Source organism: Tamandua tetradactyla, chromosome 1 (assembly GCF_023851605.1).
Source record: "Tamandua tetradactyla isolate mTamTet1 chromosome 1, mTamTet1.pri, whole genome shotgun sequence".
NCBI lineage: Eukaryota > Metazoa > Chordata > Mammalia > Pilosa > Myrmecophagidae > Tamandua > Tamandua tetradactyla.
Genome location: NC_135327.1, coordinates 122,003,665 through 122,017,343, shown reverse-complemented (window position 1 = coordinate 122,017,343; position 13,679 = coordinate 122,003,665). Strand labels below are relative to the sequence as shown.

General features: G+C 36.1%; 1 protein-coding gene across 1 annotated transcript; it reads right to left on the bottom strand.

Annotated features, from left to right (window-relative positions):
• Positions 1-4,458: 4,458 nt before the first annotated feature.
• On the bottom strand, positions 4,459-13,563 carry BET1 (Bet1 golgi vesicular membrane trafficking protein). The gene is made up of 4 exons (XM_077123686.1): positions 13,388-13,563; positions 8,647-8,771; positions 5,839-5,895; positions 4,459-4,619 (listed from the first exon to the last, which is right to left on the bottom strand). Exons 1-4 carry the CDS (start codon positions 13,404-13,406, stop codon positions 4,464-4,466), a joined length of 357 nt encoding a protein of 118 aa, XP_076979801.1. The 5' UTR covers positions 13,407-13,563; the 3' UTR covers positions 4,459-4,463.
• Between the last annotated feature and the right edge of the window lie 116 nt (positions 13,564-13,679).

Here is a 13,679-nt window from a genome sequence, read left to right as displayed (position 1 = left end):
AATTTCATCCCCCAACCCCATATTATCAACAGCCCCTTCTGACATGAAAAAGCTAGAATGAGCATAGCCCAAATACGCCTAAAGAGTGGGAGAAAGATCAAAGGTGATAGTGGCATTATATAGAGAAGGTTGGGTTTAACAAATGAGTATGAGTGCTGAATCATTATACTGATATCTCTTTCAGTCTTTAGTGCCTTAAAAGCAGCTAGAAGAAAAAATCTAAAATTGTGGAATTGCAACCCATTCCAAACTCTGAAATCTGTCCTAGAACTGATTACTGCAATATACTTTTTAGTACATTTTAAACAATTAGTTTTGAAATTTATTGTTTTTTTTGTATATCTATTTCACTCACACAGATTGTTAATCACATCTTCAAAGCCCCTTTTTTCATGTATTGTAATATATTCACAGATTCTAGTTATTAGGACATGGACAACTTTGGTGGACTGTTATTCTGCCTACCACATTGCCAAAAAGATTTTTTTGAACTTTATTCTTGAAGAAAATAAAAACAGCAAAATTAAAAATTTTCCTTTACACACACCTAGGCTGCACAGCCTGTCTTTCTCCAACAAGAATATAAAGGCCATATTCTAACACACTTCAAAATGTATGGCTTAGAACCATAACAATACCTGCAGTGCTGCTTATTTAGGGGTTTAACTTTGAACAGTTTTATTAACTGATGTGAGAAAACTAGCTGTTGTCCAACGGCTATAAATAACTATCAATTGTTTAAAATTTCTTCCCTTCCCTTACACATCATCAACTACTAATATTTAAGAAAAAAGGAAAAGGTTGCAATGGCCACTTTTAATAATGATGATGATGATGGTGGTGGTGACAAAAAACAAAGGCAACAACCACCATTGATTAGGAACCCTTTCTAAGTTCTTTAAAAGTAATAACATATTTAATCATCACAATAACAATATATTATCTATATACAATTTTTATTCCTGTTTTAGAAATAGAGTAACCGAGATAGAGAGGTCCCAAAATGTAAAGAGCGGAGCCAGGATTTATGCTCTTGCAGTTTGACTGTCAGACTGTGGGTTGAGGTTTCGGTCTCAACCACAATGCTATTCTGCTTCCCAGTAAAATATTTACGCTTATTCATCAGTCTGGCCTGGGAGAAATACTTACTGACTGAATGAGCCCAAATTATACAGTGGTTTTTCAATCTACTCTATGAAGAAGTGTTAGGGATTGAATCATGTCCCCACAAAAGGCATGCTCAAGTCCTAACTGCTTGTCTTGTGGGTGTGAATGAATGCATTTGCAAATAGGATGTTTTAGTTCAGGTGTGCCCAAACTGAATAAGGGTGGGCCTTAGTCCTATATAGCTGAAGTCCTTATAAGCAAAGGAAATTGGTCATGGGAAAAGCCACAGGGAGTAACCAGAAGCTGAAAGTCAATGAACCCAGAAGGGAAGGAAAAAGACATCGCAATGTGCATTGCCATATGACAGAAAAGCTAAGGAATCCCAAGTATTGCTGGCAACCAGCCCAGGAGGCCACAATAGATAATATTATCAATCAGTAATATGTATAATTCTCCCTTTTTTCATTGCAGTGATCTATGCTTACTGACCATAGTGGTTTGTGCAGATAAACTGTGCTTTCTGTTACTTGCAACTAAATCAATGGAACCCAGAAGGGAAGGAAGAGGACATGCCATGTGCATTGTTATATAACAGAAAAGCCAAGGAACACCAAGTATTGCTGGCAGCACACTTGATGTGGACCATTGCCTAATGAAATCAAGTGACTAGATGTTTCAGAGAAAAATTTGGATGTCTGAGACTTTTACAAAATTGTTTTCTGCTTCTGTCATCTAACAATGCAGGATGGTAGTGCTGCCACATCACCTCTGCCCCCCAAACATGCAAAACTTAATGCTGTTTAAGATTATAATGTAAACCTTTTATCTGTTCAATTATTATAATTAACTCCCAGAAACCTTACAGTAATAAAGTTCTTTTCAGAATTAGGAAGGGGTTTGATTAAAATTCTTAAACATTTGATGTTTTCCCTCCAATTTTATTTCTGGGAGTGCTTTTGCCCAGGGGTCCCCAAACAGAAGGAAGAAGTGACCGACAGAGGATAACTGGTAGAGTAGGGACATGACAGTGCTTCCATAAGGGTTTACTGCCTACCAAAAATCTCAGCTAAAGCTGTAATAAGTAGCAGCGATTTGAAATGCTAGTTAGAGACCTCAATTTAAATAGCTCTTAAAAAGATTTGTAAATTAAAGAATGCTAGACAATGTAGTGAATTAGAACCATTTGTATATCATCCAATACCCTTTTCCTGGAATCACCACCTTCTTGATAAGAACATGCATGTGAATGTTTATATTTTACAAAGCCAAACCTTAATCCTGAAATATACATCCATCTCTTGCCCTGTCATGGGTTGTCTATGGCTTTGACCTTATCTATTACCTTTGATTCTCCTGTTTCTTTCTTTAGTTCATTTTCTTTGGCTTTATGCTCTTCCCTTCCTTGCAACTTTAATTACTGACTCCAAATGATTTGAATCTCCCTTGAGCTCTGGTATCACAAAATTGGCATAGACTACAAGTTAAATGTTTTTTTGAATGAAGGAGTCAATATCAAATGGCCTGACAGAAATTTCCATTGGATGTCACATCATCACTTAAATGTCTAAAACTGACTTAGCGTCTTGCCCTTAAAAGAACTCTACTTTCTGACTTTTAATTTCTGTTAATGATAGGGAAGACTAACATTTGTTGAACAGGTATTATGCGTTAGCACTTTCCAATATTGTTTCTCATTTACTTCTCACAAAAATCATATAAAATAGGTGAATTGATGAAGAAACTGAGGCCCAAAGACACTGAGCAAATGAAGGAATTAAGATTTGAACTCAGGCCATCCAACTCAACAGTGCTGCTCCCCTTACACCAAAGGCCTGTTTCTTACATTCTATTGGCTTATGTCACTTACCCCTCTTAGTTTCAGTATATTTACCTGTCCAGTGAAGGCTGAAATGTTAAGAAACTCATTAGAAAAGTTAGGACCTAAGTTGACAGCTAATTTGGAATGAGCATAAAGAACTGAAAACTGAGTAAAATCAAAGATAATAGATGCATAACTAAAAATATAAAGAATTAAGAAGTTTTGAAACCACAGTCAGAATTTGCCTCATTTGTTTGAAGCAGGTCATGAAATAATACAAATAGGCTGAAATTTTCTGATATTATTTGGAAACTGAGTTTTCAGGGCCATTTCTCAGATCCTATGACAAGAAAACAAAATGGACAAAAGAAGTAGCAGACTTTAATATATTTCATTAAACAATTTAATTTTGGAGTCTATACATGGATAAATTTCTAAATAGAGCAACACAGAGTATTTAACATTTTAATATTTCTTTCTACTTAACATTCTACTTTTATGTTTCGCTTTTAATAAACAAACATACTGGATTAAGGTAACAATACTCAACTCCAAGTTCAATGCTTGAATATTTTCATATCTACTTTGAGCATATAATAAAGCAGCAGCAGTTAATTTTCTTGAACATTTTATTTCCACTTAGAGCTTAGCAATTTACTTAGCTTCACATTATTCTGTCACAAATGATAACCAAATGACCTACCTAAGTAGCTAAAGCCATAAAATTCCTAAAAGCCAAGTTAATGAAATTTATAAAGTCAATATCAAGTAACTATACTGGTACACATTAGTACTGGGCCCTACTAAAATATGCCAAAATGACAAACTTTAAAAGAATGAGGTCTTTGGGTAGAACAGGAAGAAGTTTATCATAAAAAATTATGAAGACTGTATATAAAAAGAAATTGGGGGCGGCGCGATAGTGGCTCAGTGGCAGAATTCTCTCCTGCCATGCCAGAAACCCAGGCTCGAATCCCAGTGCCTGTTCATGAAAAAAAAGAAAGAAAAAAAAAGAAAAAAGAAATTGGCCCACAATTTTAGTTGAATAAAGGATAAAGGAGGAAAGGGGAGTACAAGTTCACAGCTGATAATAGTTCAGGACAATCCATTTACCACCTTATCACAAATCTGTTCACCCTCTTTAAGAACTCAGCATCAGGTTCTCCAGATATTTCTGCTCCTGTCCCTCTAAATTTATTTATATAGAACACAAGCTTACATTTATATTAACAACAGATTATTACATTGCTATTTAATTTGATGGTTAAACAAGCAATAGAAAAAGATTCTTAGGTCCAGACTGACTTCAAGCCATCTCAATACCCCTGGAAACAGGGGCTAAAAATGAGTCATTAAGAAACAGTATCCAAAGAGCACTATATTATCTAATGTGGTTTATAAAACAAGTAAACTTCAGTAATCTTCAATGGAAAATGCCATAGTATTTGAAAAATAAAGTGTTTCGATGCTGATTTTTATCCAAGTGATACTCCAAGTCATTAAGTTGGAATAAATTTCAAATTCACACTTACTTGCATCACCTCAGTTTAATAATCCAATAAATGACAAAAAAGACAAAGAATGAAAATAGCATCATATAGCACAGCAGCTTTGTTTGGCTCCCTTTGGATAAAATCTTCAGTTTCCCCATGGTTTTACCTAGAAATCCAGTTGTAGAATCAAACTGTGAATCCTATAAAGGGAAAAGGGAAATAAAATAGTCAGATTCTAATATTCTCCATAAATACATATAAGAAACTGGATAAACTCTGTTATTAAAATATTTTGTAAATGACCACTTTTGTGTTTAATCAATTCGGGAGCCTGTTTATAAACTTAGGTTAATCACCCTGATTACTCCAATGCAAAATATTGCAATTTTCTCAATGAATAAAAAGCTCTTTCATTATTCAATAAACATTTTGCTCAGTCCCATATAGTACTTCAAAAACTCGATCCATTTAGGTCTTATTCCAATTACTTGGATTAAAAAAAAAAAGATTATCAATAAAGGTAAATAGCTTGCCCACACTAACTGTGTGCTTGCCCACTCAGTTTCTTTTCCCAGTATATTCTGGCATCACCCTCCAAAGTCAAGTGGTTCATGGCTTCATGGGAGAGTAATTCATCCAAAATTTAATATGGTTAGCAGTTAAATGTACCACTATTTTCAAGATCCTTTTGTTCAAATGGTGACTTTGAAATATAGTGGAACCTATTAAAAGAGTCTCATGTAGAAGTGGTAAAATATGGAAGGGGAAAAACTTCAAGATTAAAACAAGGTGGATTCGTAATACCAAGATTTCATAGGAATCCTTAGGAGATCAAGCAAAAGAAATGGGCTTACATTAAGTAAAAGACATTTGGTTGGATGGATATGAAATGCTTTTGATTAATTGGTTAATAAATTAACAACAGTCTTTTATCCACTAAGGGTTCTAAGAACATGCAAAATAGTCATTTGCACAGGATTAAAGATACATTTAATCCTAGCCCCCTCCTCCCCTTATGTTTTGGACAAGACAAAAAATTCAAAAATATGACAAAAATAAACCTTAATTATCCCAAACTGATGAGCTATAAATTGATGAGAATTCAGGACTTATGATCTGTAAGTATACTTTCAACTCTGCTGTCTTAATTCTAATTATGGTGGCAAAAAATATTTGAATCCAATAGAGCTCAAAATTCTCATTTTAGTGATTTATTCTGAGAAACACTTCAGAATAATTCTATTAGAAAACAGTTTTAAGTGATATCAGTAAAGCTTGTAATGAACAGCCATAGCTGATTACAGATATTCCAAATCTATTTCAAAAATGGTTAAAAGTTAAAATGATAGTATTCCTGACTAATGTACCACATTTGAGAATACCAAACCAAATTCCTTAAAGTTATCATAACATACTTACCATTTCAGCTAGTAATTTATTTTGATTTTTAACTTCATGGCCTATTTCAATGGAAAGCTATGGAGAAAAAGTCATATCAGTATTAGTCATATAAGGGTATTTCAATGCTACAAATAAAAATAATGCCATTCTAAGCATAAATATCTTCTTAGATGAATCTGCATTCTAGAAAGAAAATATACTCTTCTGATTCTTTTGCTACTGAATTAAATCCAAATAAATTTAGGATACCAATACTTTCGAGCTGTTGACATTTTCTCTCTGCTGTTTATTCTGATTTCATCTTCATATTCAACCTATTCTTTCAATGTTGGTTAATACTTCCCTCTAGCTTCTCTTATCTTGCATGCTCTTTTCTCTTTTAATATTATATTCATGCAAAACCATTTATCTGTATCTATCCTTCTTTATATTTTAAAAGACATACAAGTTCCCTTACAATCAATTCAAATCCAGACAGAAGTATTTAATATTTTCTAGTGAAATGTGAAAGTACTTTGAATACATGTCTGTGATGGTTAGGTTCTCATGTCATCTTGGCCAAGTGATTACACTCAGTCGTCTGGTCAGGCAAGCTCTGGCGTGAACATGCTGCAAGAATATTTCATGGATGGTTGATAAACCAGAAGACCAATGTATTAAATCATCAGTCAGCTGACTGCATCTGTGGCTAGTTATAACTGCGATCATCTAAGGCATGTCTCCCACAGTGAGATAATCTAATCAGCCAAAGGCTTCTTCAGCCAGTAAGCTTCTCCTGTGGAGTTTGCCCACATCCTTCATCTGAGCCGCCAGCTTCACAGCCTGCCCTTTGGATTTTGGACACTTCATGCCCAGAGTTGTATGAGACACCTTTATAAATATCATATTTACATATCTCTCCTGTTGGTTCTGTTAGAGAACCCTGACTAACACAATGCCTAAAGAATTTTTTCCTTATATTTCAAATGCGGTATTTTTTTCTTTACTAAGATGATAATAAACTGAGAAAAAGATTTACAAGTTAGCATTATCCACCTGCTGAAGCTATGCAGAAAGAAACAATACTATAGGAAATGATGAGTGCGATTTAAAACAAAACATATCTAATACTAAATAGTCATCAAATAAGTTTCACTTCTAATATACATGAACAAAAACAACCAACTTCCGAAAATCTTGGCAAATCATTGCAGTTGTTGTCAAAGACTATTTTAAGCTTAATTTATGTGAAAGTATGATATAATATTGACACAAAACCACACTAGAATTCTATAGACCAGAACATGAGCTTTTTGTTCCAGATTTAACCATACAGCTAGATAAACAAATTATCCAACTACTTTCTACAATTTTCTCTTTCATGAAAGAAAAGAAAATTCCAGGACATCACAGACAAGAAGCCTAAGTTATCAACACTGGAGTTAAAAAAAAACTAAAGCATTTAATTCTTAAGTCTTTCAAAGTATTACACTTTATAAAGTATTAACATTATACCATATTGCTTAGTTTCATAGCTGGCCCTCCTTATAATTTAATATGACTTTGGAAACAATAGTCTGTTTCAGAATTTAACAGTCTCTAGTCTGAACACAATCAATTTTCCAAAGACTATAATAAAATGTCAATTAAGTTTTAATAACATGGGCTTCTACTGAATGCTCTATAAGTCTATAGTATGTTTAATGTAATGCATAATAAAGTGCATAAATTGTTATAATCATCTTTTTATAATTCTTTTATTCAATATATATTTACTAAATTAATACCACTGATTAAGAAACTATGATGGGACTGTGCGCAATATAAATGTACGTATAACAGAAAACCCAACACTCCGGTAAATTTCTTTTACAAATAATTCCAATGCAAGTCACTATGCAATAAGTGCTACAGAAATGGTACAAATGGTCTCATGTTCATAAGAGAAAAAAAGTTACTTTGGATGTGTTAATCAGGTAAGGCTTGGAGGAGGAAAGAGATGCAATAAGGAGAAGCTTGTGGGGGGTGTGGGTGCCTTTCAGGAGGGGCAAGGTCTCAGTCAATATAAAAATGGAGACGACATCTAAGGCAAAGGATAGCATGATCAAAGATATGGGAGTGGAAAATGGCAGGCATGCATAGGACACAGGGAGGTGTCCCATTTGTCCAGAAGAAAGCACATACCATAGAAGCATATTCCAGAAGTACAGGAGATAAGGTCTGAAAGACTAGGGTCAATCTACGTAGGATTTATAAAGTCAAGCTAAATCATGGGGGGATACTGAAGATTTCTGGAAGCGCTGCGATAAAATTAAAATGATACTCCAAAAAGATTACTGTGGTGACATGATGTAGTTCATATGAGAACACACAAAAAACTAGTTAACAGTGTAAGAGACGCTCAATAGTATACCTAAGAAAACCACAGGATTATAGAAATAGAAAAGCAGGAATAGAGATCAAGATTGGAAAGAAAGAATCATATGATCTGGTGACTGATCTAAGATACAAAGACAGAAACATGAAAAACTGATGTCTGAAGCTTTAGGAGACTAGAAGAAGAAAACTTCAGAAGAACTACCTGGGGGTGAAAGATAGACATCACTGAAGACAACATACAGTATTTTTATTTATCCATCAGAAAAGTCTGGAGTTCAGCAAAATCAACTTATTTAAATCTCATTTAAAAAGAAGTAAAACTGGATGTCTCATATATTGTGACTGGCCACATTTTTTAATCTTCTATTCCTGTTCTAAATTTTCAGTTTACTTAGACCTTGTTAAACCACAGTATATGAGTAACCAAATTTCTTCCTTAGGTATTATATACTACAATTATATACTTACAGATTTTATAGCTGTTACTTTGTTTCTCAGACTTTCAGTAAGCCTCTCATTTTCTTCTTCACAGGCACTATACCCACTATTAGCATAGCCGTAGTTGCCATAGTTGCCAGGAGGTACTCCTTCACCTGCAAGGTGCAGTCACAAGTGTAATCTTAGCAAAAACAGAAGCCACTTTCGGAAACCAGAGTTAAGAAAGAACTGCCAAAGACCCCTGGAGGGCGTTGCAGACCACAGATATCTATAATATTCATATTTCAGGTGAATTTTAGAAATTAATAGCCAAATAGATAAAGGAACAATTTCCCCATTAACCTCTCTTAAGCAAGGAATACTACTCTCTTAAGCAAGGAATACTACTGACTGATGACAAGACACTAAAATAGGCACTGATATATAAGGTTATGTAGGAAATATTCCCTGCTCAGTAGAGACATATATTCTAATTAAGAGATCTAAAAGTAGTAGCAACAACTACTCATTGAAGAAATTTGGCTGTGAAAAGAAATAGAGAAAGAAGAAGATATGGGTAAAAGGGGAATTCATGACAGAGGGAGAGTCCCTTACCAGTACTCTCCTTTAAAAAAAGAAGACAGCTAAGTGGGGAAAAGCCAACGGGAGTGGAAAACAAGTTGAAGCTGGAGGAGAGAGATGGAATAATGCATGGAAACCATTAGCTGAGAAGGTACAGAGGGATTTGTTCATTCTTCAACAAACATTTGAGTGCCTACTGTGTGTCAGATGTACTGTCCTGAGTGCTGCTCTTATGGTGCTTCTCTTCTGGGGAATGGCATTCAGAATACAGTTCCTCCTCCCCCTAATATAGTACTTTATATTCATCAGGCAATCAAATAACAGGTGGCGTGAACCTTAGACAGTGAGTACATACATACATTCGTTGGTGGATGAAAGAGGAAAGCGCAGTTGATGGTGTTATTTAACCACAAAAATGTTTTCCTTAACAACTGATGCTATCAATTTTCTGAATGAAGGAAGAGAAAGGGCCAATTGCTGAAGAATGGTGATGGTTTGGTATAAACAATAAAGAGAATTATGGAGGAAGGAACAGTAGAGTTACCTGGCTGAGACAATATTTCAGTGGCTTCTCTCCTCTCGGATGTGTGATAGTTCTACAGAAGTTCTCACTGGTTTGGGTTAGTAGATGAGAAGTTAGATGGTTGGGATGACCTAAAGTTGGAATTTTATAGCAAGGGGATCACAGAAGAACAGAGGTTGAGAATGCATGCAAAAAGAATGGTAGGAGATATGGACTACAGAGACTAGGTTGGACAGGGATTGAAGTAAATTTGATAGCAGCCTGAAAATGTGTGCAAAAAGGGGTGACATGAAATCTAAAGGAGCTAAAACAGCAGGTGGAGTGTCAGTGACAGCAAGAGCTGCAAAGACAAGAGGTAGCAGTAAGTGTGAGTAGTTGAAGAGTAGTCTAGTTGTGAATAGGAAGCTCTCTGAATACACCGCACAAATTTAACTTTCTTTAGGAAGCAAAACTGACAATGCCCTGAACTCCTCTTCTGAATTCTTAACAGAACTGATAAACATATAAACATCTGTCACATCCTAGAATGACTAGGAGGGCAGAAACTAGATTTGTTTCAATCATTCTTGCCTATTCCCCTTCCTCCTACACACGTACACACTTTGCTAGACACACTCAATAAATACTTGCTTGATGAATTAATTAATGAACAGAATCTCAAGTCAATGTTATTCAACTTTTGATACGCATACCTTTCTCAAGAATGGAATCATAAGCTTCTGAGAACAGAAACAGTGTCTTATGCATCCTCTTTAGCATCGTCTCCACCCCACGCAGTGTCTAATGAGCATTTTATAAGAAGGAGGCACCTACACAATATCCACCACTTCAAAACCCCAACAAAATGCTGAACTATGTTCGAAACAGAGGAGAGAGAGCTGCATTACCTACATTTTCCATCTACTGCTGACACATTAGCCATGAAAGCCTCGACATACTATTATTGAAGTTTAAAACTCAAGTGGCTGGACATATTTTTCTCCACCCAACAATTAAAGTTATAATGCCTTTTCACTCTATTAATCAATGATACTCTGTGAAACTCTACATTAATAAAGATCAAGATCCTCCAAGAAAAGGAAAACGTTTTCCACTTGTTTTATATGACTAAAGTTCTAAGTACATTGCATTTCCCCAATAAATAATCATTGGGATGACTATTGGATGAATAAATCATTAGGCAACTTCACCAAGGAATTCGAAATTAATAGTTATTTAGTCCCTCTGCTTTTGCTCTTTTTGACTATCTTAATTTTAATTTTAGAGTTCTTTCCTACTGTTTCATTTATTCAAAGCAGAAATTTCCCTTTCATTTAGAGCTCAAAAATCTTTCAATGCACATTTTTCTTATTAAAGAGCTGATCTTCCTGCACATAATCACCCGCTTCCAATATAAAGAAAAATCAAATAAAACTCTAGAAGTTGCTATGGCAAACTCAGCCACTTCTTTATGTGAATTACTGTTATGAAAAATTGCAGGAAAGCCAGTGAGTACAAAAGATCATCCTCAGTCTTTGTCAATTTAGATAAAGGCTACCTATTTTAGGTAGTTTCTATGGACAACTTACTCAAATGATTTAGAGATCCATGTGAGGTGTGGCAGTTTCTGCACACAAATACCCTCATTAATAATTTCAATTAAAATTCCATAACTGATTCACATTGATACTTTAAATAGCAAGATGTTTTTTTAAAAAATCCTTCTTACTTTACAGAAAAGTAAATTACAGCAATAGTTACCTAAGAAATCACCTTTCCTATATACTCGTGATTCTTAATACTGGCTGACAATCAGCAAAACAGCAGTGGAGCACTAAAAGCAAAGTAACATGCTCTATCACTAAGATTCTAATTTATTTTATCTGGGCTGGGGCCCAGGTATTAGTACTTTTAAAAGCACTCCAGGTGATTCTAATGCACCATCAGGGTGGAGAACCACTTCTCTAGAGTGCTTGCCACAATTTGACATAGAATACTGCTGCACAAAAACATTTAAACGGGTCAAAGAACCTATTGATGATCTTCATGATGTGACTCCACACCCCATACTTCAACCAAATTGGCTTAATCATAATCCCTTACACATATCATTCACAATTCTATTCCCAATCATTCATTCATGTCACCTCCCATTTGGAACTTACTTCTTCTACTCTCCATTATTCAACGACTAGTTCAAGTTCTTAGGGTAGGTCTCCAAAGTACCCCACGTTTTTCTCTGAAGTCCCTGAGACTCTCACGAATGTAGAACTTTCTTGCATTTGGCCAAATAACTACCACTTTGTGCTACAGTATATCTTTGTCAGTATTCCTTCCCGGGAGCTAGATTGGTAACTTTTTGGAGAGCACAAGCAGGGTCACAAACAACTGTATACCTAGGGCCTACTCAAATATACAATAAATGTTGTCAGTAATCATAAAGAAAAGGAAAAAAGTTTAGGCATATAACACCAAACTTGTTCATAATTAGTTCTTCATTTCTCTTCAATTTACCTGGTCAATTTTATCTCTATGATCCAAATATTCCCCAAAACTACATTTTTACAAAGGTGTTCTCATGCTACAATTTAATAATCAATGTATGAGTTTATAGTTTCTGAAAACCTTCAACATTTGGCACACTTTTAGGAAATGCTCTTTTTTCCATCTTATTATAATGCCTTAGAAAAGTAACATATTTTCGAATACTTACACTTTTTCTCAGGTACACTAATTTTGCAGGGTGGTTTTTTATTTTTATTTTTTATTTTGTTAGCTTAATATAGGGCTTCAAGGGGCGGGCCGCGGTGGCTCAGCGGGCAAAGTGCTTGCCTGCCATGCCGGAGGACCTCGGTTCGATTCCCGGCCCCAGCCCATGTAAAAAACAAACAAACAAACAAAATACAATAAAACAAGAAAATGTTTAAAGATGTTTCCCTTTCTTCCTCCCTTCCTTCCTTCTCTCTGTCTTTCCTTCCCTTCCTCCCTCTTTCTTTAAAAAAAAAAAATATATATATAGGGCTTCAAAACTGTTCTAATAGAAAATGTTGTTCTAATAGCAATGCATTATAGGGCTCAGTAAAAGTCCACGCGCCTAACTTATTCCAGTTGTTTAGTGAACCTTAGGACAAAAACAAATTTTAAGTCACCAAGCCTTACCACATTCTACTACCTTAGCAGTGAAACAAGGTTCATTGAGAAATGTCTGCATAAAAGACCTCTGACCCCGATGTTACATACCAAGACCTTTCGGGCACATACATTCACCTTTGTAACTCGTTGTTACCAGGCTAACATGATCACTATTAGTGCGCTTCACAGGCAAAACACTTATTTTTAACTTCGCTTCTGAAGACACTAAGATCCAGTTTCATAATTAAATTCGACTACTGAGTCTGACGCCCATACATACCCTACTGCCAGTACTACACTACTCTCCCTAACCTATCATCTAAACTGCGTCTGAATCAAACTTAAGGAAACCTCTACGATCTGGAATAAGTGATATGTTTCCACATGGCACCTCCTCCAAAGGTCCCCCCTGTTTTGCTCCTCCCACCACCACTAGTCCCGACCACCACCACACTATACATTCAGCTTTCTGGCCCAGATGCCTGTGGCCGATCCCATTTCCTCCTGCCCCACCCCCGCGCCGAGCATGCCCGGTTTTAGGGCCTACAGAACTTCGAACAGCAGCCCTCTCCTTACCCAGGCCTGCACGCCTCATCCTGCCAGAGGATGAGGGAAAAGGCAGGGGCGGGGTTAGGTAGGAAGGATCACCCGGACGGCGACTTCAGTGCCCCCCGGAACACCAACTTCTAGCCCTGAAGTGCCACGACATCAAAGGAGTCCAAACATCGCGCCGGATGATGGCGTCACTCAGACGTTTCTTGGGGCCCTACCAGGCGACTCGAAGGGCATTCTGGGAAGTGTAGTCTTCGCCCCCCCCCAACACTGGGCGAGGGGGCGTTGTGAATCTGGCGGGAGAAGCCGAACCGGC

Coding starts and splice junctions, on each gene's coding strand:
- BET1 (XM_077123686.1), bottom strand. Junction 5,896..8,646: donor AAGTAACAGCTATAAAATCT/GTAAGTATATAA, acceptor TTTTCTCCATAG/CTTTCCATTGAAATAGGCCA. Junction 4,620..5,838: donor ATAAATTACTAGCTGAAATG/GTAAGTATGTTA, acceptor TTCCCTTTATAG/GATTCACAGTTTGATTCTAC.